Here is a 27,268-nt window from a genome sequence, read left to right as displayed (position 1 = left end):
GTGTAGTTCTTAAATTATTTACTTTAGTTCGAGTGGAGATGCCTGTAAGTGTAATTTACTAAGACTTTTTGTAAATAAATTATGAAATAAACTAGACGTACTTTATCCAAATGACTATAATATGTAGATATGTCTGATTTTCTGATTCGTGATTTATAGGAACTAATGATGAGAGTATATAAAAATATATTATATATATGAATATTTTAAATCAAAGCGAGATACTACATAGAACATTTCTAAACTACATAAAAGTTGAGCATGAGAGAAACCATTGTATTTGTAGGAAAAAATGATAATGTTGCTTCTAGATATAGGTTTTCAATATAAACAGAAGGAAATATTTGCGTTTGTCAGAGAATTTATTGTGCCTGACTATCTTAAATATACAATTATCTCTTTCTCCTTTTTTTTTTTCTTATTTCGTTCGGATTCCAGTTATACAGCTTGTTTTGAACATGTATTGTTTTCCATGTTCAAGATCATCGCTATATTTATTTTCTGGCACAGCCAGTCCAGAATATCTGTCGCTTCGCTCTCCAAATACCAGTCCACCATAGGTGACAAAGTATCTTCATTCTGTAGGTAAGATTCAAGCTCATTATTTAGCCGTTTTCAAATGGAACAAGCGTTCGATCGATATGTACTAAACACGAGTAAAACGAGTACCTTGTTCACGTGCAAGATAAGTCTGTTATTAATCACTATCGGCGGTGATAATAACTGATGTGTCTCCAAAGTCCATTTTACATTTAAGGATCCCCATGTACAACCTTTCTCAATGAAATATAATCGCCTATATAAATAAAATTTTAATTTAAAACGGAACTAGAGTAACCCTTACAAGTAGGAAAATCATTTTTTTATGCTTACTGTAAAGAGACGAGGGCTATATGTTTTCCATCGTTCGACAGAGTGGTGTGCGCCCAATATGTATCCACTTCTATACCAGGATTCTTATTTATTATACTTAACAGATGCATCCCCTTTGACTTATGCATCGAGAATATTTCAACACCCTAATAAAATGCAGAGAGAAGTTAACGGTTCTTATAGGTGAAACGTTTCTCAACTAATTTTTGCGTGGTATCTTATACTTGCCTTGTACGGATTAACATAACGCGGTAAGCGTATGCGAGATACAAATTTATGACCTACTCCTTGTGCCCTGAAAACACAGAGCGATTTAATTGTGAATGGATGCGATCGAGACCTGACATTTTATCAACACTACACACGTACCTTTTCATAATATCTGCTATTAATTTTGAATTAGCTTTCAGGTAGGAACTTTCGGTAACAAAAAATATCGACATTTTCTTCCCTAAAGTTTTGAAGAAGTGATTCAGTTCTTCTTGGTGAATGCTACTAATAAATGCAGTTACTAGGCTGCACGTTTCTAGCTCGATTTCCGTAGAAAAGGATGTGCGAATTGAAAGATTTAAAGGCGGCGCATCCTTGTTCTGAAAACACGGTTCCCTTGTCTGAAATAAAAATTTTATACATCACTCGTTACCGCGTAAACAGATTACGAAAACCAATATCTTCAATTTTTCTATCTCTTCTTAACGTACCTTTGGTTGTACCACACGCGACTCAGTGTCGAAATTAAAAACCGACGTTTCGGAAGTATCTAGCGTAGCGTAACCCAACTGACATGCCACCTCGTAACTTAATTTTTCTGCTATTTCATCTCCGCACAAAATCAACTGCAAGATTTTAAATTAAATAGAAATTAGAACAAAGTAAATCAGTTGTAAAACAGATTTCATACACTTTTACCGTATTAGAGTCGTAGAAATCGTCTCCTGGCGATTTGAAGTTGTAGCCGTAATGATTCCCCAAAACTGTAGTAGAACGAATTAAAACGTGGAACTGTTGCATAGTTTGAGTCATATAAGATCGCGATAAATCTAGTATAAGTTCTTCATCGCTGTCAATTGTGATAAAATTCCTTTCGTAGCATGGAAGTCTGATCATGCAAAAACGAACAACATATTAATACAGAACTAAAAACGTTGTACTCCTCTCGTTTATCAATTGTGCTGTATTCTTGTAAAATACATATTTCTCTACCTGAACTCGGCGTGTTTCTCCGATCCTCCTTTCTCGGAATATTCAAAAATAAATCGGATTAGATTCTTGTAGTCCGCTACATCGTCGATATTATAAATATTAGGTCTCTCTGTGTCAGCTAATAATATTAAACGCATTAAGATTGGAGAAATATACATTTGCTCTATCACAATCTTCCTCTTAACATTTGTCGTTATCTGTAAATTATGTACAATTATGTACAATGTACAAATTATGTAGCAAGAAAAGAAAAAAATATATATACATTGGTTCTACTAGAGGGTAAAATATGGATGCTAGCAACATCCTTCCTCAGTTTCGCAGCGATAGAATACTTAGTTTCTGGTTTCTTTGGGATCAAATCGATCAAAGAAAGGAGGAAGCCTTCTTGCAAATTTAGGTCAAATTGTCTAACTATAACGCAAATACCCCTGCAAAAACAATACGTACCTTGCATATTATAAAATATGTTGAATGATGTTAAATAATTTACATACAAAAATAAACTTACTTGTAAACGTCATAATTTAACTTCCTTTGTTTCAAGCATGAAAATTCTATAAAGTGTTTTAATTTGCGATTGCCTGAATAGTTAATAACGCCTTTTTGTAAATTTGAATACAAAATTACCGGAAATGCAGTATTGTAAATTTGATTATCCACCTAGAAATGAGAATGGAAATTCAAACATTTAATTATGGTTGGGTTTGTTCCATGTCAAATAGATCACCCTTGTTTTCATTCAATATCTGGGACGATGTTAACAGCGAAGTATGTTACAGCCTGCATGAAAATAGATGGAAGGTAATGACCATCATGTATGGTCATCGCTCTTCGCACTTCTTAAAATTGTTCAGCATTTTATATTAAATTATAGTCAAAGCAATGTAAAGTGAATTAGCTACCAATAAGTAAATTCTGTGATCATCCATCGACTTCTTTCCAACTGAATCTGCTTACGATTAGATGAATTTATCAGTCTGGTCTGACTACAATTTTAGAGGCAAGAATTGTTTTAACAGTTGCCTTTAAACTGACAAAATGATACCACTTAATCATCACTTTTCACAAATATACATGGTTTACAACGGATGTAATAACTTCAACGAAATCCCAATCATCGAATACAAAATATTATTTCACTTGACATGGAATGAAACACGAGTGACATTTAATTAAATCAAAGTTTACAATTGTACCTGTATTCTGTGAATGTAGCCTTGCAAATGGGTTAACGACATGGACTGTCTACAATGTAACCAAATGCCCGGAGAGTAGATTCTTCTTAGCTTTCCAAAGAATGGTTTGGTCATGTGCATTTTAACAAGGTCGACCTGAAAATTTGCTTCGTATTTAAAATATGCCATTCTCTGCTTGGTATATTTAAGAGACTTACATCGATGAAGTTTTCTAATTGCGCTTTTTTACACGAATTTGCATATTTACTCTCTAACCAAACGCTCAACTCCAACGATAAACTCTTCCATTTTCTATCGAAATAAAGTTCCCAGTAAGCTGCAGAATCTGATATATTAGCGTAAACTAATTCCTTTAGCGTTTGATTGGATTTCGTTATCTATAATTATATTAAATTCTTTAAAAACCACTAAACAAACAAAACCATCAATAGGTGATTTTTATAGTTTATACATACGATACTGATACCGATACCAGGAAAGGAAATGAATGTCTCCCTTTTACTGGGCTCAGGATCAATGATACTCTTCGCTTTTAAGAATACTGTTTCCTGTTGAGTAAATAGTAAAACTCTTTGATTCCCTTCCATGTAGCTGATCCAATAAACGATCGTTTTCTCCGGCTCTGTATGCTTTAACGTGGCTGGTCTTACATTCTCATCATAATTATTATTTTCGCTACTGAAACTTGCAGATTTACTCTCTAACCATGTGGTTTTATTATTCTGGGATATAATTGTACAAACTGTAGACGTCCCTCCACTGCATTTATCAACAGTCACAAGTGGCATAGTTTCTTGTCCATAACCGTCCTTAAAACGAAGAAAACATATTTCACTTCATTTTAATACTAATAAAATAGCGTCGTGCAAAAATGATGTTTCTTTACCCTTTGGAATCTCGCTTTGTACCCGACTTTTTTATTGTTGTATACATTCCAAACGAGTTCTCTAGGCTCAGTGGGATCGTCCCACGTATACAAGAGGCTTTGAAATGGATTTATTAATGCTACTTGGCCTAAGTTACATTGATTGATTTTCAAAAATAGATCATCGCAGAAGTTGTCTATTCTCACAGGTATATCACCAGCCACGTATTTCTCGAATGTAACGTAGAACGGAGAATTCATACCACCCTTTACGTTCACGGTAACTGCCGACTGTACATAAATAAAGTTATGTATTTTATATATGATGTATAATTCTATTTGGTACGTATTTCTACAACTTTTCCATTACTTACGCCATTGTCCATTCTCAATACTGTTTTCCCTATATGCGTTATAGCAAAGTGTTGAGACACCAATTGGCTGCTTCTCCATTTTATTCTCATTTTCATCGATTCTGTAACTGGCCAAAATGGTATACTTTGCCCGGGAAGAATATCGTTCCACAAGTCAGCTTGATCATTTTCCTCCATAAATCTCAACGTCCTCTTCGTTTTGTTTCCAATATAGAAATAGGGCAGAAACGTGATAATCTTCGTAAAATTAGGAGAAAGCCGAGAACTTTCGATCTCTGTTAAAATTCTGTATTTTCTTCCTCGTTCTACATCTTTGCACACGATCAGAGACATGGAGGTAATTCCTTCCAAACCGAATGGCAGGGACCATTCAGACTGATGAGCCCTTAATCTAACTGTATTCTTTTTGCTATTCTTCTGAGAAAACACCATCAACTCTTCTTCGGGTATTTCATTGATTATATGGCTGTAGCACTCCTATTATCGTTATTAAGTGTAAGTTCTAAAGATACGCATGGTAAATATCTGTTTCTAAGTAAAACAATTACCTGAATGAATAAGGGTAATCCGGACTTATTTATCATCCAATATTGAGACTGGATAACAACGTGCCAGCTTGTAATCTTGCACAGTTCTATGCACAAGAGAAATTGTTTCGTCGATTCTGACTCGCTGTCTGTGTTCATTACCACGAATTTTCTTTCCAAATTTGTATTGAGTTTTGCTGTACCAGTCCAATATACACCCAAATAATTTTGAATCTATAAAGAAAACAAATTGCAAACAATGAGTGAATGATTAATTACGTTAATTATTAATGCTTTCTGATATTTTAATACACACGTACCTTAAAAATAAATTGGATGTCGGTATTGCAATTCAACGAATGCATATTTATCCTTTCCCCTGGTTCAATTTTCACTTCATAATTAATGGCGGGTATATGAATGTCTATAACAAATGGTAGCTGATTGTTCAAAATAAGTGGCGAGTGAATGCTTATTAAATAATTGGGCACTTGACAGCTTGGTCTTGTAACCACTGGAATTTCATTGCAGGAAACTTTGACGCAAAAGACAGAATTAGTCTCGTCCTCCTTCATTTTGCAACAAATGTCCTTGATCACATTCATTTTTGAGCTTAGCTCTTTCCAATAAATTCCCTCTTCACTGACTTGATATTTTCTACAAAAAGATTTCCATTGCAATGTCAGTGAAATTTCTGCTCTTATTCTAGTTTATATTCTACATACTCTAAGTAAGCGGGTAATATGTATACAGGAAAGTGATAAGCTATGTATAAAGGAACACTGTAAATCGAATCTGGCTCAATAATGGTCATCCTGATGTTATCATCGAAAGGATTTGTTGGTTCGCCAATACATGGGAGTCCCAGTTTATCCAGCAATGATTTCTTACAACAGAGACCCAACGCATACGAGGTTTCATTTCGGAACTAAAATAAGTATACTCGTGAAACAAAACACAAGGGACACAAAAAGACAAACAAATAAATTAAACTGTACAGGTCTACCTGTAAAGGTGATCGCACAGTGATTGTACGATGTAAATAATTATTGATCGTAGCCTCTATCACTAGGTGATAGCGAACCTCGTGTCGAACAGGTCGGAGGGGAATCAAATTACATCCTTGTCTTTTAGGGCAATAAATCAGTACATCCTCAAATCCTACGAATGTAGAGAAAAAGATAAGGATATTTCTTCAAAGATGCACTTATTATATAGAAGATACCTTTAAAAACTATGTGTAAGATTTCTCCAGTGATTGTATTGTATATACTCATTGGAGAATCCTCTTGAAATATTTCTTCTATTGGCACTGAATGATTTTGTAAGTTCATGTCAGGATCATCTAAATCTATTTCATCGTTGGCCAATTGGGGACTGATTGAATGATGACTCTCCCCTTCTGGGCTACTGGGGACACTTGCTGGTAGACTAGTACTTTGATAATCTTGAGCAGCGATAACTCGAGTAACATTTTTGCTGTTTTCTTTTTCCTACAGAAAAGACAGGGAGGAAAGGTATAGGTAGAGAGAGAGAAAGAGAGAGAGATAAAAATAATTATAAAACTTATATTAATTAAAGAATATAGTATACTAACTTCTGCTACAAGAAGCTCAATTCGGCTTTCATGGCCAATGTCATTTTGAAGATTTAATTTTTTCATACTAGTGAGTACTATAGGTATTCCACTAGTTGCTTGTTGAAAGGCATTCACGATAATATCTACTACAGTTATTAAATTTGGTGTAATTACTATATTCAGTTTGTCTTCGGCAGATACAATGAAATATACCGCTTGATCGTTTGACTTTATCGATTCACGGCCAACTGGGCCAACTGTAATCAACAATTTATTGCGATAAAATAAAATATTTATTTATAAAATACCAAGTATTTTTATTAAACATATTTTGTATAAAAATGTTTCGTAATGAATGCTTACAAGAATCTACGTTGCATTCAGGTGTTAATTCTAGTCCCTCGTCTTCGTTTGTACTGGAATTATCTGTATCGCTATCTTCATCTCCACTACTGTTACTGTTAAATAAATAATTGGAAGTTCTGGCTAATTTTTTTTGACCTTCTTCATCATCTGTATCAGAATCTTCTTCATATGCAGAGTATAATTCTGTCTCTAAAATAATCGTATGTATACTTATTATTAATACTACTACTACTACATGCGTGTACGCAATCAGGTGTAACAAATCTTAGTTTTACGCACCATTTGATTTTGATACAGTCAAGTAATCCGGAGTTATGAAAACCATGTCTGTAATATCTTGATCAGTGCTTTTAGCATTCCTCTTCTTGGTTTTAAATGCATCCTGTTTTACTTGATGATAGGAGTCAGTCCAATTTGAATTCACCATGAACGCTTCACCATAACGAATCTATACGTTATAAAAATACAAGTTATAAAAATTGATCGCAATTGATGACAGAAAACTTACTTTTATCGATAATTCCCATGGTTTGTAAGTTGCACCATCATCTGAACAGAGCTCGATTAGAGGCTCCCAATTTTTGTAATCCGTATTGTAACAGAACGCATAAACTTTCAAACTCGATTCAAGATTAAAGTCATTGAACCAGTCGTTAATGGAAACTGTAATTATACTTTCAATTCTTATAACTGGGAATCTTTCAGTTGAATATTCTATTTCCAGTAACAAACATAATATTAATGGTTTTAAGGTGAAAGTTACCACTCGATCATTGTATTCGTAGACTAATTGCGAATTGTCTGTAAAAGAGGAAAAAGCACAATGATTCGCGCAAAACTAATTTTAATCATAAAATTGTTTACGCAACAAAACTTGCCGCTGTTCAATTTTTTATAAGGTACATTGGAAATTTTTTTCGGCGTCCACAAGTTAGTATTCGTGTTGAAGTTTTGGTTCACGATACCATTTTCTAATTTTATATTGATACTGTCCACAAAACTTGTAGCCTCATTTAATATCTAAAAAAATATATATATACATTAAATATATATGTAAACTTGTGCATATATAAACACTCTTACAGACGTACATATAGAGGTGTAAAAGTATTTTTTTTTTTTATCTATAGTTCGAATATTTTATAGGATTCTTATAATTAAAAAAATTCTTTTATAACTTTTGTACTTACATTAATGAATGTGTGTATAATTTCAGCGGACAAATGAATATCAAGTTTGTTCACAGCAACAGCGGTATAATTGATAATGAATTCGGGTGCCTCTTCTTTTCGACAAATCTCTATGTCGCAAGGACATAATAACCAGTAGGGATTGCAGTTCGAATAATTTCCTTGTCTTTTCGATTTAGCGCGTACATCTGTGAACGTGCAAACGATCGACGACGAACAACTGTGTCTGCTACTCTCAATTGACACTTCAGACTGCAGTAGAATTACGTGTGCGTTGTTGGTTTTGAGATCTCCGAAAAGCAAAATCTCTGGCTTGTGTATCCTAATGGATATCGAAGTGTCTAAATTGGGAATAGAAAAAAATATGGTATTACTACTTAGATGATTATAGATTTAAACGATTTAAATGTCTACACCTTTTTTTATCTAACACTTATCAAATATGCAACTAAAACATTAAATTGCAGTAAATGACCATAAATACCTGGTTCCTCTTTAAAATATTGTGCGCATTTTAATTTATTTCTTTCTGCAATGGTAATATCCTTGGTCTTGATTCAAAAGATATATTACTATTGTAAGAATTCGTGTGTTGTACAAATAAATAACGATTCACACTTATTCGAGATAATATTAATATTGCCAGAAAGTCTAACTCTTATTTAACGAACAAAATTTTACTTACTGCCGTAGAATTGTTGTTTTCGTATCCGTGATTAACAATTCCCTTTTCAATTTGATCCACTGGAAAGGAATCCATAATATACCGAGTTAAATGCATTACGAAGGGTACAGACAAGTTCATTCTAACTTCTTGAATGAGTGCATCGAAACATTTTTCCCCAGTTAGTGCACGAGTGTACGTTATGTCGACAATAGGAGACATTGAAATCGATATGCACGATTCGTCTTGAGTACCTGCTTGCCTCGCGGGTGATTGAATTATTCTTCAATAAAAAAACAAGTTACAAACGATTGTTTGCTTTGTATGTGCAGACAGAAAGGACAAATGTATATACAAACTTTCTTATAATTTGTGATTCTTTCCGAGTGTCTTGTAAGACGCAACTTTGAAGAGACAGCTTCATCTTCAGACTTCTATCGCTGTAGAATGCGTATGTATTAATTAACTCTCCGAATGTTAATTTACATAAACCGCGATTCACGTCGCGAACAGGTGAGCTTAATATCTGAAGAGCATTGAGAAACGAAATGGCTAGGTAAATTATCTAAATAATATTTTAAAATATAGTAGAATAAAAGTAGAATCACAGAAATTCATAAATTACCTCATCGGGATCTAAAAATAAATTTATCTGCAATCCGTCCCAGCTTAGTTTCGTGTTAATTTCACATACAGAATTCTCATTATGCGTAAGAAAATCCTCCAACTTCTTTACCATCGCATCTTCTTGATTAGCTTTTTTCAATTGCATTTGCATTATAGACTGCGCTTCATTAACGCACATATTTTTGAATAACAAGATTTTAGAAACATTCTCTTTCCACACCAGTATACTAGATGTCAGATCCCTTTGGCTCAAATTAATGTACACAAAATCCATGGAACCTTGTATATTAAATAAACCATACGTTTGAAATTCCATCGCACTGCGATACTCTGTTTTCCTTTTAACATCGAAGTGAACATGTACAGGCTCGACGATAGGTTCCTATGAATATAAATATAATTTTTACTATGTTCACAGCGATCACAAAGTTGGTATAGATTAAACCTAATGGTAAATCGCAGCAAATGTGTTAAAGCATTAAATCTTACTTGAATTTCCAAATCTCGAGTAAGTGTCATGATTGCTCTAGATACAGTTATATTATTTAATTTTATTAGAATATTATCAATTATTAACTGATTATTCGTGTCATTATTGGGCGTTTTGATGCTCTGAACCGAATGATCGACTTTTTTGAAGAAATTTTCGACTGATAATATGCCTGTATTTAATACCATAAGACTTGGGACATCTTTTCGTTGAGGTAAGAGAAATATAGGGCCCTGAATGTCGATAAAAATATGCAATTTCGTTGCGTTCTTTTTGAATTCCTCGATTCCAATCATGAGCTTCTTAACTAGGTAATTTTTTAATCCCAAACAATATTTAGCGGTACTAAATGGAGCCAGAAAATACTAAAAAAAAAAGAGGTTTAATGCTGTTGTTCTTACAAAATACCAATTAATACTAGTAAATGTTAGTTTTCTACCTTTAAATCGTATAACACTTTACAAATAAGCACACAATTAAGTCTTCCGATAGAAAGCTTAAATGTTCCATCTGACGTCACATCATCCTGTTTTGTATCAATGTCCGAGCATGTATATAATCTTGGTATGTGTCTTACATATTTTAAGTCAAGAACCTTATCTTCTTCAGTAGTTAAAAGCTAGTACAATATAAAAAAATGCTTACGTTTAATTGAGAATATAAAACATACTTTACATTTGATATGTTAAAGCTTACTTTTGAATAGAGCGTATCCTCATTCAGATCTTCTACTGACAAATATCTAAGATGCGCACGTAATACCATTCTTTCGTTAGCATTATAAATGCAATCGTTTTCTACACCTTGAATCTGTATTTCCATTAAATCCAAATCTTTATCACAAAATCTTACAATGAGGGCGCTAAGTCGAGCAGAATAGTTCAGTTTAATTGCACCTAAGAAAACGGAATCATAAAGATGATTGATTGAAAGCAAAATTTCTGGTAATATTATTATTTAAATAATATTATTATTTACCAGGAGGAATAGGTGGATCATTTTCTTTCATTTTCCAGTGTACAACACTGTGACACGCATTCTCCATAAATCTGTAGAGGTCATTGTATTTAAAAATGCTAAACAGAAAGAAAAGAAAAACTGTTACTTATTGTTTACATTATTTCATTTTATTGAATAACAACAAACTGGTAACATACTCACTTAATTAAACTGTACCAGTATTCTCGCATTTTTAATAATGCAGGTCTGTGAAGATTTATATTAATGTTCAATATATTTACAACGAGAGATCGTTCTATACTTTTGAAGTGAGATTTAAAGTCCGGACAATTCGACCTGACCTAAAAGAGAAAAAAACAAGTGAAATTGTGACCACAAAAACTGGTGAACCCATAATAATAATAAATATATAAACGAGAAAAAAACCTTTATAACATACCTTACGGTAGGATAAAACAAAAACTTCATGTGGCTCTTCGGTAGATATCAGCTCTAAATATGATCCAGTTACCTCGGCATTTGTCTTATCTACTAAAAGAATAGATCCCAGACCAAACTGAATGGCAGGCCCATATTCCATTATTGCTGTTTCCAAACACAATGCATGTAATCTTAGATTCAAATAAGGTTCCTCCCTTCCATAATGTATGATTCCCAAATGAACCGATAGCTAAATATTTACAAGTATCATTAAGTACACTACAAAGTTTACTTGTAATAAAAATTTCACTAAATAACATTAGAGTAAAAATAGGTAAATATATGTATAACACCTCTTCAATAGCAAATCTCAGCAAGAGATTGATGTGATTACACGGAGATACGCTATCGTCGAATCCAGACAAACTTATGGTCTTTGACAATAATTCCAAATCTTCTTCACTAACTTCGGAAGACACGACACTCCTATTTCATAAAACAAGTCAACTTCAGATACAATTTAGTTGCGACAAGAATAATTGATTGTACTTGATATTCTAGTCAGAATAATGAAACATATTTTTTCTGTTAGTATTCAGTCTTATTCCATTACCTATCAAGCTTTTGCATATGATTTGTTAGAAGTTCCTTCGTCTCATGCGTGACTTTATTTTGTATGATTTCAATCGACGACAGGCATATACTACGTTGCACATTTTTAAGTTCTTTTAACGACGTCAAAATCTTGTTTGAACTTGACTGAAACACAACGTATTGTTTCAAATCATTCTCATATCTCTTCCTGTTTCGTTGATATGCCAACAATAATAAATTCAGAAAATGTACGATTAATCGTATCTTATTTTCTGATAGGTTTAGCTTTATACTTGAAATAGAGACATTCACTTTAGTTCTAAAAAGAAAGAAAGGTAAACAAATCAGTAAATAAACAAGCACATAGTAAATCTATTTTATTTATTATTACTTATTTTAGTTAGAGAAAATTATAAAGTACATTCTCGGACAAAATAATAGCATATGTACTATTTTTTATTTTTTAATCAAATGCTTATAATTCCTTGAATATAACAAATAACAAATAAACATTGCATATTAGTATATAAAGAAAACGATTTATAAAATCTTAATAAATAACACACTTTTATGTATCAGAATATAAGATGTAAAATACAGAAAGCAAGTCTGTAGACTTATTTAATTTTATTTTGAAAATAGTTCCTACATTCTTTTATAATACATTTTCTTGACTTGATTCTAACAATAATATCAATAATCAATAATTTAATCAATAAACTACAAATTGAAATATTTTTGCTGGAAACGTAAGTTTGAACAAGGCATATGATTCATGTACTGTTTGTTATGTTTAGGAATTTCTAAGCGTATCATTATTTTAAAAAAAAATATATACTACATGTGCTACTTTTTTGTCCAAAATTGTATACCTTGGTAATTGATGATATTCTGGTTTTATACTATACGAGACAACTGTACTTGCTTGTATCTTTGGTAAAAAATGATACTCAGAATCCTTTCTTTTCCTAGCTGATCTCCAATCATCTCCTATTACAATGAAGCGATAAATATTGAAAACAAAATTTGTTAAAATATAGAAGAAGAAAGCTTCATAGCGCAAATAAAAACCTGAGTGACAAAACAAAAGTTGGGCCCCAGAAAACATAATCTGTATTCTGTCATAAAGCAATTCTTCCAGTTCCATGAGTGTTGCGTCCTCAAGTTGCAAGTTGGTAGCCTGAAGTTCATTAGACAAATTCATATTACCAAAATCCACGATAAGAATATGTCCACCCCTAAAATCCATTCATATTATTTCAAGATTCAAGCATATTTAAATATTCGTTATACTACATAGCGTTTGGTATTATACGCACTTCTGTATCGATCCATATTCAGGAAATACAATATACGGCCCTTTCATATCTATTTTAAAACTGATTCGAAGTGTTTGGGAAACAATATTATCTACCAGAATCAGTAAATTACTTTTCATGTATTCGTACAGTTTGTATACCCATAAAACTGTTGTTTGAATGTTTGAATCATTCAGTTTGAAAAATTGAATTATTTCTACCATGGCATGCTGAAATGTAATAAGCTCTAAGATCATTTTGCTTTTAAATGCATACTGTATACACGCACACGCTCATACACGCACACATATACACAATTTAGTTGCTTCTTTCTATTTTTTTCGTGAATAAATTAGTAGCGCTATTCAGCTATATTAACGTATTTACGTTCGTTTATCTTGTAATAATATTATTACATGATAATAAGTCACTTCAATAGCTTCCAGTTTTATAGATACGTCGAAGGTTGGATCCACATTTTCTCCGTTCTTCTCAAAATCTATCGCCAGGAAGTTAGTTGATACGTTCCCTGTAGAAATAACTATGTAGTAAATTGTAATGCATAATAATGTTAATTCTGTTACCTGTTAGAACATTATCTACGGTGATCAGAGGTACTAAATCCCCTTCCACAGAAACACCTTCGACCACAAAACTTTCAGCTCGTGCAGATACTTTAAAAGCAGACAACGCAGAACGTACTTCAATACTTGTCAAAAATTGAGTTATACTTAGAACAAGGATTTCCCTGTCATTACTTAAAAGACTCATACAACAATTTGCTAATGTAAAATTAAATTTATAATCTAAAACAGACAATAATCCTTTTATTTTAGAATATTTTATACTTATTTAAATCACATGATTATATATAAATCTTAAAAATTGTACCAATTGGTCTTGGTAGTTTTTCTAATTTTATCTTGCTTCCTGATTCTGATCCATTATTAACACGATACGATAATTTTTCAACTTCTTGGCCTTGCATGTCATTATTTTGTACTTCTTGTTCACTTAACAGTGTATTTTCAACTTTTTGCATTAAAATATTAGTATTTATATTCCTATATTTCTCTTCAATCGTTCCATTTTTTAATTCCTGTCTAGCATGCTCTCTAGCTATTACTATGTTCAAAATTGATAGAGAATCTTCGTATTTTTGTAAATCCAATTTTAATTCTGTATCATTGGGTCGCTGCAAGCTTTGCAAGCATGCTTCTCTATATTTCCTATAGTTTTTTCTATGTTCGAGAATTTTTACCCAAGTGTAGGGTCTTATATTGTAATCCAAGATCGAATTATAAGCATACTTCCACCAAGCTGACGGATTTTCCTTAACAGTTTCATTCGGACGATATTTTATATATGGTCTGAAATAGTATTATTGTAGTATTCGTATATATATGTATACTAAGCGTAAAATCGAAATAACCTTGTATGAAAAATCCGTATACATACCTATTAACAATTGCACGTAACAACGAATCATAAAGATGGCAAAAAGTAATATACTGCATTTCAGAAATTTGCATCGCCATATCATGAAGCACAATATCAACCAACATTCGAGATGTTTGAGCTTCATTCCCTTTATGTATAATTACTTTGATTTTTGCAGTAAATGGTTTCAGCACTGCAACATAATACTGTTAGTTTCTTTAATTATATTCATCTTACTTTAATTAATTAAAAAGCCATACAAAACTGAAATTCCTTATTTCTCATGCCAAAAGTCTGTAGGGCCCTGTGCATTGTATTTTTCCATGCTAAAAAATTGGATATGTCCCAGTCACAACTGTTGCTTGTAAAAGCAGATTCTGTATCATGATCCATGTATATACTTAGAGATTCTGCTCTTATTAATTGATAAATTGTGCTCAAGTTGCTAGCACAAACACCAGGTTTCCACTTACTAATAAAGATACATTTAGGATTTGTAAATAAATTAATAATAACATAGAGTAATAATTGGAAAAATTAAATGTATACAATAATAATAATTACCTATTTGTAGTCATCATTGATATACTTTGAATACAGATACCACAAGCACATAGAGATTCGTTCAGTTTTTCTTCATATCTAATATGTACATTATTTATAGTGATTTGAAAATTTTTTGTCACAGATGCTAGCAAATTATCAAACAATTCTGAAATCAACAGTACAGATTAAAAATTGATACAATCATATTTTCACTTTATATATTAACTACCTGCTTTAGATGCCTCATCTTCCTTTAAATCTTCTAATATCTTCCTCTTTTCTGCTCTTATCAACTTTTTTTGCACTTCTGCGTCGTATGAGCCATAACCAGCAGGCATAGCTACTATGTAAATATCCTTACAAACAGAAAGAAAATAAAATATAATGTTACATATATATAAACTGTCCTAAGAGAAAATCAATAATCTTGCAATAATCTTTTACATAAATACAAGGGAAACTACAGTTTTTAACTATTACTTGCAGGCATATTTAAAACCCTTTGTTAAGACAGTATCAATTAGTAATGTTGAAACATTATGTCAACGTGTTAATTAAGGTTGCCGACAAATTGATGTAACATTTGTTTGAACAATTTCAGTTTATGATGCGACTCATATATACCCGTATAAAAACTGTAAGTGAACACTCTTAGTAATTTCTTTAAAAGTATGTAAACAAATATTACAATCCAAAGTTAATTTTAGCTTGATAAAATCATGCGCACGCACATGCACACACACACATATACTTGCTCTTCCATGCATATCCTTCTGCAAGTAAAAATGAAATTTATGTATGCAGTTTCTTACTTCTATACATAGAATAATTGGCTGAGAAAATAATCCGGACCATGGTATCTTTAATACAATCTTTCCTATCAATCCAACATCTACCCTTATCGGCAAACCAAGTTGATACTGCAAACCAAACAATATTATAATAAACATCTGTTCAAAAACAGATATCGAATTCACGATTTCCTTAACAACATTGAAACGGGATACTCGTCGTAAAAGTTTCGAAAATTTACTTACCAAAGCTTCGGGTTTCAATTTAAGATTTGTAAGACAAGTATCGCCAGAAAAGATACCAACATTGAACTGCTCGGTGTCTAAATCTTCGACGTATTTCCCCAGAAACCGGTTCAAGAACGCCGCTATGGCACCTTCGAACATTGTTCAGCATTTAACTAGATCTACTATGTTTATCTATTGCATTCGGTGCAACACGATTCTTGTAAGTAGCACGGGTCCTTTTCATAACCTTAAGAAATTCGTAAAATAAATTCCGTCATGCGCGAAACCCCGGGATTTTATTGATCCCCTTTTCTCTTGGTTCGGAATTCTGGTACCAGCCTCGGATCAAATAAACCATCACGAACAGCTACTTCCGCCTACTCAAAAATTTATCTATGTATTCCACATACCACAGGTATAACATAAATACATATGTACATCAAAACAAACCACACAGAAAATCATGAATTGTTTACTATGTGTTCATTCCATGCTCGAAGATAAGCACAAGACAGTGTGGTCACACGATAGATTTCTTAAACCGTGTAGAAACCAATCTTACAGTTCGCAGCCATTGTTCGTAAACAATATCTACAGGCAGATTGTAAACTTTTGAAAATCGCTACTCAGTTCTCAACTACTTACAAGCTATATCGAATATTATAGTTTGTGCACACTCGTCGAGTCTTATCAATTCTGGCGTGCAACACCAACACGTGACCAAGCGAGCAGATAAATAGGAAACTGATCTATCGACATTTATCATCATACGAGTCTCAAAATAAAATGTACTGTTGTGAGAAATCTGTTTTCAGGTTTTTTTATAAATTTTTATGATTTCAACAATTCTAATCTTTTTATTTATTGCTAATTTTGCGATACATATTAAAAGTCTTGTTTTGTCACATATATATCGTTTGCAGGTAAACCTTTTTAATCCAGTGCTGGTTATATAGGACCTTTGAGGACTTAATGTCGATAGATCAGTGTTCCATTTTCAAATATATGTAATCCTATACCTTTTCGACGATCTATGCGTATATTCGTTGAACCTATAAATATAAATTTAGGGGAAGGAGAAAAATGATTATAAAAAAAAATGTTAAAAACGATGAATACAAAATTATTAAAAGCGAACAGTCTTAAGCATTGCGTTGTCGTATTTAATAAAATACTTCGTGTGTTTAACGTACAAATCAGTTAGAATTACAATGATCGGAAACGAACCTTAGCAGATTTACTTGATCATTTTCTAAATAATCCAGAGGCATATTACAGAATACGTAAATGCAAATCCACATATGTACTAGCATTTATTTATTGTAGTATATACAGTATTGATCGATTGGAATATATTTACACATGTCGACATTTAACCGTGCTTGCGCGTATATATGTGGAAATATGTTTAATAAATAAACAAAATATCGCATTACTTAGTATCTGCGATGCGATGAATTTAACCATGAAAAATATCGAGTCGATGATTATTATGATTACGATCGGGGTTGTTTATATATATATATATATATATATATATATATATATATATATATATAGTGATTACAACGGTAATTGTTGAATACACAGTAATATTATTATTGTTACATAATAATATTATTATTGAGTTCTTGTTTCTGTACATGTAGCAATACTATGAATCAAATTACATGCATAAACATGGAGATTTGTTTCTATAGTCTGCTGTTAGGAATATATAAGAATTTTTTTTAATTATCCTTTTATACTCATGAATAAAGTTCTTATTCATCAGCAACAGTGAGAGCATTAAAAAATAGCAGAAGATAATCTAACTAGAACTAAATATTTAGTTGGGCAAGTGTAGCTATACGAACCGGGGAAAGGGGGATTACTTTGAGTACTTTCATCGACTGCTCGCAACATGCACATGTGCTCCTGGCTCCAAGAGTATAAGTTGTTTCATCACTATAAAGCTTATAGTATGTTTAATTGCGGAATCTAGAAAATGTTTATAAATATTTAAACTGCATTATACACTTGTTATATACAAAGAAAAATGTACATCGTCCGATTATTTTTCTTTAAACCGATTAATTAGTTTCTTTTTAAATGATCAGATGCTTTGTCTCCCCTGTGTTTGGATCTACTATGACTTTTTCCTTCTGGCTATTTATTGCAGGCGGGCTGTTACCAAATGAATTGGTATCGGTAAATGGAAAGAATCTTCCGTCTGAATATTCTTTAAAAAGTAATTCAGCAGCCTTTTGTTTCTCTTCCTTCCCGTTTGACGTAATCTTTCTCATTGTCAATGTTAATAATTCTATAATAAGATACGACTCTGGTTTATAAAGTCTTGTAAAATGTAATCTAATGTGCTCTCCAATGTTTTCGTCTTTTCGTGGTATGTAATCACAGTGTGGACAAGATGGTGTCATTCTTTCGATTCCATGCCGACGCTTATGAGCGTCCATCAGATCTTTGTCACGTGTAGAAAATGGACAATTTTGACAACGTAATGCCTCCATTTCATCATTAGATGAGAAAACAATTCCCTTCCTCTGTAACAGCATCAAAGACTGTTTATCCTGATTCGAGGCTTGTGCACCACCATAATTTAACATCGAAATTCCATTAGTAGATACAGCTGAGCCAGAAGTATTAGATGATTTAAGGGTTTTGCTTGATCGCGAAATAGAGACTATATTATCAGAAATTGTATCACTATCGACGGTGATAGTGTCATCCTCGAACTGTCTGCGTGAAGCTTGGGCCTCGGCATTCGCCTGATGCTTTTTCAAATGTTGGATATAATTAGCGTAATATTTAACGGAATAATCACAAGTGTCACAACGATATCTCTGCTTTGCACCATGTAAAGTTAAATGAACTCTATACTGTTCCCGTTTTTCGAAAGCTGATGGGCATTTGTGACACTTGTACCGCTTCTCTTTCAATCGACCGTTTCTCAGATAACCAGGGTATACAAAGTTGGGATTACCACGCATGAAAATTCCAAATTGTGGATCGGGAGGGTTGGATAAATTCACTGAAGTCAACTCGCTTGTTTCGTGTTGACGTCTGTGAACCACTTGATGTTTCACTAAATTCTGAGCTGTTTTCGACGAATAATCACACTCGGTGCACTTAAATCTGTTATTTGATCCGTGCAACGTCATGTGATACTCTAAAGCATCCAACTTAAAGTAACGAGCCGGACATTTGGCACAAGTGAACACTTGATTGCCAGTCCGTTGATTCGTGTTGCTCATATTGTTATTAAAACTATTATTCGTAGTATCTGTAATTTCGACTACGATCCAAGCGACAGTAGGAATTGAATTATTCGAATCTTGGCTATTCGTCTCAACACAAGCTGTGGTTGGCGGTGGATATCGTTGCGAATGTCCATACAGAGATAACAAATACTTGGTACGCTCTTGATATTCAGTAGAATGTGCTTTCTGATGTGCCAAAAGATGGGCCGGTTGTCGAGCAGCATAGGAACACCACTGACACGAATATGCTAATTCCGTAGAATGATATCTTAAGTGGATTCTAAGTTCTTTTTCGCAAAGAAATCGTGCGGGGCATTTGCTACAGCAGTGAACGAGTCTCAAGTCCCGTAAATCTGGTTCCGAGCCTAGTACAGGAGAATGTGTAAATCCGAGAAGCGTAGACAGATCACTTAATTGCTGCGAGTCAGGTCTCGAATCATCTACCAAACAATGAACCGTGCCTAACGACCCGGAATGCATATCTGTATGCGCGACCATAACTTCTCGTCGCGTACAAGTGAAACTACAGTCTGTGCAAGCAATTACGGGACCACTGCTAGCCGAGTCAAGATGCATAGTCTCGTGATCCCGGACCTCGGCGCGTCGCGAAGACACGAATGGGCAGTGGCGGCATTTTAACATTTTCGTGAGTGTTCCGTCTGGCCGAGATACCCACACTAATGGAGCTTCAGGCAGTGCTCGAGTGTCAAGAAGCAACGGCGGTGGTACACCGCTGTTTTTCGAAGCATTTGTGAAACATGTTACGTTGTTTTGCGTTGTTATATGAATCACTTGCTCCACTGGCTTTTCTTGTTTCACACGATTGGTATCTAAAATTTATTAAATCATTTTTAAGTAACATGACCGAAGCTTAATCTTTAAATAAATTAAATTATTAGTTGAATCTATTCAACTCACTGCTATTGGTATTTAAACTTTGATGTGCTTTAGATCTGTTAGAGAGATTGTAATCCATATTTTGTTGATGTACAACGGCGAGCTCTTCTCCATGAAGTCTGACATGATCTAAAAGCTCTCTGTAAAAACGGTAGATATAAATGAATGTTATTAATAAAAAATCTAAAAAACTTAACAGTAACGACACTAATCTATTTACGCAATGTACATACGCTTTAGTGCTGACATAATATGGACATAGATAGCATTTAAAAATTGCCTCCAAGTTTGGACGATGATGAGCTCTGTGCATCGACAAAGTCGCTACATCAGGTGCAGAGAATGGACAATCCCCACAACCAAATGCATTCTATAACACATGTGAATAAAACTTATCGACATGCTAAATATTTCTTTGACGCACAAGTCAGTTAAAATAATTTCGTACTTTTTCTTCTTCAGAACGTTGTTCTGTATCACTGTGAGACTTGACGTGTGTCGAAACGGTATCTCTATTGGAATGTCGAAAGTTACAACGTTTACACTTCCATACGGTACGTTTATTTTCTTCTGCGAAGGAAGTAGAGCCATTTGATCCACCCGCTGTTTGAGTAGATATCAAATTGTTTTTAAGTAAAGATTGTCCTCGATTTTTGGTGGCAGCTTTCAAAGGCGGCGGTGATCTCAGTCCGATATTGATCGTATTAAGATTATGACTTCCTTCATTTGCAGGTACAATCGAAATCGGACTGGATATCAGTTCAGATGTTTCTAAATATTCGCTGCTATTCATTATTAATAATTTAGTTGGTGGTTCGTCAGTATTAGCTTCTTCCACGCTACGCTCTTCCATAGTTTGGTCATCCCACGATTGTTGCTCAACCTAACGAGAAAATGGAAAGATCCAATGTAAATATAGGTCTTTATTCCACGTAAGACGAAAAACAATTGTCCGGCACACTCAGGATTTGTTTCATTTAAAAAAAGAAAATGAGTGTGAGAGAAAGACAGGGGGATAGAAATACAAAGAAAGAGAGAAAGAGAGAGAGAAAGTTCCAGGCAAAATAAAGATCAGGTCTGAAGGCACGAAAAATTTTTAACATTATCATGTCGGATTTAATTACTAAGAATATGCTTGTAATTGCAATCAGATTAACATCATAACACCAATCAAGTGTCCAAGCGCTTCGATACACGACATACGTTTTGAGTGTTCCTTCAAGTTTTTCGGCATTTTTTTAAAACGTGTAATCCAGTTTTCCAATTAATCATACATGTATTGTTTACTAGAGAAAATTTTAACAATAAAAAAATATTGTCAAAAAAGACTCTATATAAATAAATTAAATCAAATAAGTTTAGAACAGAAAGAAAAAAATCAGTGCGCCTGTGAAAATCACCTGACAAGCACCTTTTTCTCATATTAATAAATAAATTGTTTAAATGTAAGTGAAATTTGTGCTTTCACCTGTGCAAGATATTTGTTATATTTGGAATAATTCCGTCGACCTGTCTCATCCGTCATAAGTACCCTGGCAGTCATATGAACTGGATCTTTAGCTGCTTTAAGTTTAATATGTTTTGTGATGTCCCACCGCCAGTTAGAGCGATACGCGCATAGGGAACACTCGAATGGCTTCCGATTTAAATGACCGACAATATGAACATGAAAACGACTTGCAGTGGATGCCCAAAATGGACAATGCGGGCATTTGAATACTCGTCGGCCATTTGGATGCGTCGAGGAGCCTTCAACCTGACAAAAGATTTGACTACCTTTATCAAAATTAAGTAATAACACGAAACTGAAAACACAACGGTCTATGGTCTTGACTGCCATAAGTAACATTTAAAGCACATTCTTAATAATAACAAATATATTATATGCGTATATATACACATATATATCATGATATATCATGAACGTAATTAATACGAATTTAAAAATAGCGTTGTATATTTAAATAAACAAAAATTGGTGGTTCTTAAGCTAAACTGAAACGTACTTTAAATATATAATTCTAACTAATGTCCGTACGCGTGCGCGCGAGTTTGTTTGCAATTAAACAAGTTTCAAAATACACGTTACGGAAATTAAAAAAATAGTCAGATCTGTTGACTCTCGTATTGCAATTTTTTCACGACTATTATTATTGTTGTTATCATTATCATTATCATTATTATTATTATTATTATTATTATTATCATTATTATTATTATTATTATTATTTTGTTGTTGTTACTATTGTTATCGTTATTGTTATGATTATTATTATATATTTGTGTGCATGTGTTTATATTGTTCATGTGCACGCTTTAACTAAGTATTATTATTTCTGTGAAACACCATACCGATGATCCAGAAGAATTCAGTCCGCTGAGATTAACGTCCCAATCCGTTTGCGCTGGGAATGCATATTCACCGCGATACGAGGTCACACGTAGTTCTGAACAATTTGATAATTTTTCTAAGCTATTGTGTATGGACGTATCGTTGCTTGTCGAGTGATAACACTGCATATGCACTTGGAGATCAGTTGAACTTTTGCAACGTCTCCTGCACTTCGGGCAACGCGTTGTGCCCACAGATACACTGAGAGCAGTGTGGTGTGTTTGTTTGTGACAAGCCAGCTCTTCCATGCTACTAGCTTTAAAAGTACACCAGCATTTCAAATCGTTCGTAGTACTTACAGCTACCTCCGGCACTCCGTTATTAATTGACGCCGTCGTTGTAAGCTTTTCCTTAAGCTTATCAAAGAAGGACGCATTTTTTTTTTCAAATAAATCTGCCGCGTTATTCGCATCCTTCTTTAAGTTGTTAACCTACGGATAAATTTATTTCGAACGTTAAATATCATTATTAATTAGACATTATTTTACAATAAATACCGAAAATGTGAATAAAAAAAATTATAAGTAACTAACTTCTTTACTTCCATACAACTTTGCCAGTTCCGTATCTCTTGCAATTTGTGCGAGTTCCGGCCTTACCCTGACGCGCGGAACTTTGAGTAATGTCGTCGAGGATCCACTGGAGGTACTATTGTTTAGTTTAGCAGGACTTAAAGGAATTAGCATTGGCAGTGGCTTTCTAGATTTATTTGGTGTTATTGGAGCATGACATTCTGCCAAATGCCGTTGCATCTCAGAATCCCATGCAGTAATAAATTGGCAGCCTTTTTCTTCACATTTCAGTGCTATACATTCTGCATTGGCTATTGCACTTCTCTTATCTTCCATAGAGTGATCAGAAATGAAAGAATTTCCAGTACTGATTGACACTGTTGTACTTCTAGATATGTGCAATGATTCCCGAAAATCACTTGCACCCACCTAAAGTTAGTTTATATAGACTTTTACTATATTCTCCAGTGTTCGAATACTATTTAACTAAATGAGTTGAGCAAAGCATTAATTTATTACCTGATTATAACGCTTAGGACTGTTTCTTGGCTTACGTTCAAATGGTGTATTAGGTTTACGGTTTGTTTGACCTACAGGCGGTTCATGATGATTAGTTTCATGTACTGTTAAACTTTGTCTAATATCAGCTGTAAAATTACAAGCACGACATTGAAAAGCTCCACCTCCTCCATGATTTCTAGTGTGCCTATCCAAATTCCACTATAAAAACCATTATCTATTTGTACGTTTTACTTAAGCATACAATATATGATGTATATATATACTAGATTTTTATTAAAAAATTCATTAACCTTGTATGGTGTTCGAAAATCACACGCATCACATTTAATCATTGGCATGGAATGATATTTTACATGCTTTGTATACCGAGCACGTACATGTGTCACATAGGAACACTTAGCACATCGAAAGAATCTTCTCTTCAAATGGTGTACTCTTTGATGAGTTTCGAGATCCCTTGAGTTTAATGCAACATGTGAGCACATAGAACATCGATTTCCATTATCACGCATGAATTTTCCCTAAAAAGTATGTTGTAATTTTTTTTCTTATTGAAAAGCATCTTCAACATACAAGTATATTCTTTTAAAAAATTTTTATACAAATATTTACTTTCGTTAACCAATTAATAATGTTCAATTATTAATATGCTTATTAATTTATAAGCAGCTATACACATAAATGCACACATACACATACGCGCGTGGACATACGCCCACATTCACACAAATTTTATCTCTCATATCAGCATAAAATGATTCACTATTTTGTCAAAATAATATTCAGCTTTCTATAAAAAAAACTTTCATGAAAAATCATTTCTTAAACTTTTCTGCCGAAGAAGAATGGGTAATCGAACTGTTATTAAAACGATATTATTTTACTCGAAACGAAAATAATGTCGATACCTTTTGCTTGTGCTCCTTCTTAAGATGGTCAAGGTATGCCTTAAGAATCGGTAGGGGCTTTGAAGGTTTACATGTTTTGCATTCGTAACTTTGCGAGGGCCCCGAACAGTCGAGCCCTTCACGTTCACGCTTCAAATTATTCTTCATCGAGCCATCATCTTTGACACTATACGAAATGTCCTCCGTGTCGCTCTGCGACTCGTGTTCCCTCATTGCGACTTCCTGTCGGTCCTCTTTAAGGTTATCTTCTTTATGCGGTTCTACCTTTAGTTGCTGGGGTCGTGGACGAAGTGCACGCAGTCGGGACAGCCTTCCTGACATCTTGGACAAGATTCGTTTTGTCCCACGTATCTTCTCCTGTATCCCTGTCGCACATTGAAATATTCTTTTATTTCTCCTCGATCCCCTGAACCGCGTCTCGAGGTAAAAGAAAAGGAGAACGACATTCACTTCTCCATCACTGTGATCCGTTTTCTCTTTCCCGATGACATTAACGAAAAACCGCTTTATGTATATATATACATATATATGTACAGATATATGTATCTCTCTCTCTCACATAGTCGGATGTTAAAAATGACTTCGTTAGGGACTATAAATTACAAACTCGGATAAATCTCCACTTTCAAATGTAATTTGAACGAAATGGAAATTATCCAATTTTCTTTCGGCCAATTTATTGAACTACGATAAAAGACTTATTGGTGTATGTTGCGGAAGTACGATTATGTACATATAGCATACTCGGTGGCCGCGCGATCGAGAGGCTAGGGGCGCCATTTTTTTTTCTTTCCTAACAAAACTGATGACGAGGAAAGCGTTCAAACATTTCCATACAGGAAATTTACTCTTGCAAGATCACTTCCTAAAGTAAATTCGATAAAATGATAGTTTAACAGGATTTTATTTATTTTCCTTTTATATACTAACTTTTACAAAATTACCAGGATAACAATAGAACTTGCTACTCCAAGTTAATGCTTAGAACGAAATTGATTATAAAACTGGCCGATATCTTTAACTTATAAATTTTTTACGACGGTTGAAATACTCGCGTAAAATTAAGTTTCTTCGGTAAGTGAAAATCTTTATCGTATACATAATTTTTGTTTAATACAGTATTCTGAATTAACAGAAGAGCTACCTGAAATCTTCACGTTTATTTTTGGAAATATCTATTTTTTTATTAATAGATTCATATTTCAATTACACGCGTATACCGAAACAACTTTGGATTCGTTTCTTTTACCTTTCGTAATAACTGTGTATAGGTTTTAAGGCTCCCGTACCAATTTAATAACTTATCTTCTCGGTCGTCAAGTTATTCAACATCAGGTTTATAAAATATGACAGTCCTGTGATAAGATGTGTAAGTACCTACGACATAATTTTTGTTCGTTTTTTTCCACGTGTAACTCCTTTATTGTAATTTATACGAAGGTCGCATTTCTGAAATATTTTTATTTCTTTCCGATGGAAAACTGTATAAATATTTTTGTTTGTAATTCCATTACACAGTATAAAAATTTGGCTAATCCTAACGATCTAACAACACGGGTAATATTTTCTACCGCGTTACGGTCGATTTCCGTTCGTTCGAAGTGAATTTCCGGTTTACAATGGAACGACGAAATGACAGGAACCATTTAGAGCGCATACACGCGTGTACGCAGAGCGCGTCGAATAAAAAATATGGAAAGTAAATTAATTACTCGACTTCGTTGGGGAAAAAACAAACCTCGAGCAGTTAATTCGCTTGAAGTAGGTTATCTTCTGACTGAGCGACTGTTATAAATACTTAGATACAGCAATGAATCCACGATCTCATACCAATCGATTTGTGTATTCAACAAAGAGCACCGGATTTACCATTGCGTTGTTTTGATTTTCAATGTTAAAAAGAGTCAAATACAATCGTTGGACTCGTTTCCCTTCCTTCTTTTTCTTACTTTCTTTTTCTTGCCACCGATTTGCTTGTTTTATCTCGTTACCGCGGTTTATCTTCGAATACCTCGTCATCGGCGCTAACAGTAGCCGAGAGAACGGAGGATGAATTGTAGAAATACTACGAGAGTCGAGTGGACCAGCCCCTCCTTCTTCTTTCACCAACTCGAACAGAATGATGGCGATACCGAAGTGGCGCAGGTCAGGCGCCATCTGCAATTCCAATTGTGATTCTAGTATCCGTACACTCCTCACACGCCCCCACTTCTACTATTTGGTTTCTCCTGCAGCCCTCAATACAGTTGCAGGACAAAAGAATAGACCGATCATGACTGATGAATGCGATAACGATGATTAGCTTGGAAGCAGTGTAAGTTACCTCGTCGTTTAGAAACGTCTCTGTTCAGAATGCGAGGATTCAGCAAGCTAAACTTAAAAAGAATACAGTGCGATCTTTATCCATTTTCATCATTTTATGCTACTTTGTAGGTCAATTTTGGTCGGTAGCATTTATATATATGCTATCCATTCCAAAATAATTGTATAATAATTATGATTTGTGTTTCATTATTCTTCGTTTATTCTTCGGACTTATATTATTG

General features: G+C 33.7%; 2 protein-coding genes across 8 annotated transcripts; both read right to left on the bottom strand.

Annotated features, from left to right (window-relative positions):
- Positions 1-343: 343 nt before the first annotated feature.
- LOC143426736 (intermembrane lipid transfer protein VPS13A) lies at positions 344-16,393 on the bottom strand. Its single transcript, XM_076900356.1, has 50 exons — positions 16,253-16,393; positions 16,028-16,135; positions 15,445-15,571; positions 15,234-15,381; positions 14,930-15,141; positions 14,688-14,862; positions 14,121-14,599; positions 13,814-14,035; positions 13,646-13,758; positions 13,251-13,459; positions 13,003-13,169; positions 12,804-12,921; positions 11,951-12,250; positions 11,691-11,823; positions 11,357-11,587; positions 11,119-11,258; positions 10,936-11,033; positions 10,654-10,853; positions 10,397-10,576; positions 9,957-10,322; positions 9,466-9,849; positions 9,200-9,366; positions 8,862-9,123; positions 8,661-8,727; positions 8,177-8,517; positions 7,865-8,006; positions 7,495-7,787; positions 7,266-7,434; positions 6,984-7,175; positions 6,639-6,877; positions 6,267-6,534; positions 6,048-6,202; positions 5,767-5,969; positions 5,362-5,698; positions 5,063-5,275; positions 4,515-4,991; positions 4,162-4,431; positions 3,731-4,084; positions 3,473-3,652; positions 3,276-3,410; positions 2,588-2,739; positions 2,342-2,507; positions 2,077-2,273; positions 1,783-1,972; positions 1,575-1,709; positions 1,243-1,484; positions 1,102-1,168; positions 874-1,019; positions 670-796; positions 344-579 (listed from the first exon to the last, which is right to left on the bottom strand). The coding sequence occupies exons 1-50, from the start codon at positions 16,391-16,393 to the stop codon at positions 439-441; spliced, it is 10,278 nt and encodes a 3,425-aa protein (XP_076756471.1). The 3' UTR covers positions 344-438.
- Positions 16,394-17,986: 1,593 nt separating this feature from the next.
- Positions 17,987-26,972, bottom strand: LOC143426727 (uncharacterized). Of its 7 annotated transcripts, none has more exons than XM_076900342.1 (11): positions 26,734-26,972; positions 24,723-25,087; positions 24,105-24,335; positions 23,812-24,012; positions 23,314-23,721; positions 22,741-23,211; positions 21,857-22,144; positions 20,837-21,271; positions 20,622-20,758; positions 20,410-20,528; positions 17,987-20,321 (listed from the first exon to the last, which is right to left on the bottom strand). In XM_076900342.1, exons 2-11 carry the CDS (start codon positions 25,041-25,043, stop codon positions 18,322-18,324), a joined length of 4,611 nt encoding a protein of 1,536 aa, XP_076756457.1. In that variant the 5' UTR covers positions 25,044-25,087; positions 26,734-26,972; the 3' UTR covers positions 17,987-18,321. The 7 variants fall into 7 exon arrangements, with proteins under 7 accessions (XP_076756457.1, XP_076756458.1, XP_076756455.1 ...); XM_076900343.1 differs by lacking the exon at positions 26,734-26,972 and adding an exon at positions 26,592-26,713; XM_076900340.1 differs by lacking the exon at positions 26,734-26,972 and adding an exon at positions 25,173-25,292.
- Between the last annotated feature and the right edge of the window lie 296 nt (positions 26,973-27,268).

Source organism: Xylocopa sonorina, chromosome 9, assembly GCF_050948175.1.
Source record: "Xylocopa sonorina isolate GNS202 chromosome 9, iyXylSono1_principal, whole genome shotgun sequence".
Taxonomy (NCBI): Eukaryota; Metazoa; Arthropoda; class Insecta; order Hymenoptera; family Apidae; genus Xylocopa; species Xylocopa sonorina.
This window is presented reverse-complemented; position numbering and strand designations above follow the sequence as displayed.

Bases quoted from the DNA above. Each gene is read 5' to 3' on its own strand.
- LOC143426736 (XM_076900356.1), bottom strand. From the start codon at position 16,393: ATGTTCGAAGGTGCCATAGCGGCGTTCTTGAACCGGTTTCTGGGGAAA. The intron at 3,411-3,472 runs GTAAGTCTCTTA...GCAAATTTTCAG, and splicing joins AATTAGAAAACTTCATCGAT to GTCGACCTTGTTAAAATGCA. The intron at 797-873 runs GTAAGCATAAAA...TTATTTATATAG, and splicing joins ATAGCCCTCGTCTCTTTACA to GCGATTATATTTCATTGAGA.
- LOC143426727 (XM_076900342.1), bottom strand. From the start codon at position 25,043: ATGTCAGGAAGGCTGTCCCGACTGCGTGCACTTCGTCCACGACCCCAG. The intron at 24,336-24,722 runs GTATCGACATTA...CATACTTTTTAG, and splicing joins AGAAGGAGCACAAGCAAAAG to GGAAAATTCATGCGTGATAA. The intron at 20,759-20,836 runs GTACGAAATTAT...CATGTGTTATAG, and splicing joins AACGTTCTGAAGAAGAAAAA to AATGCATTTGGTTGTGGGGA.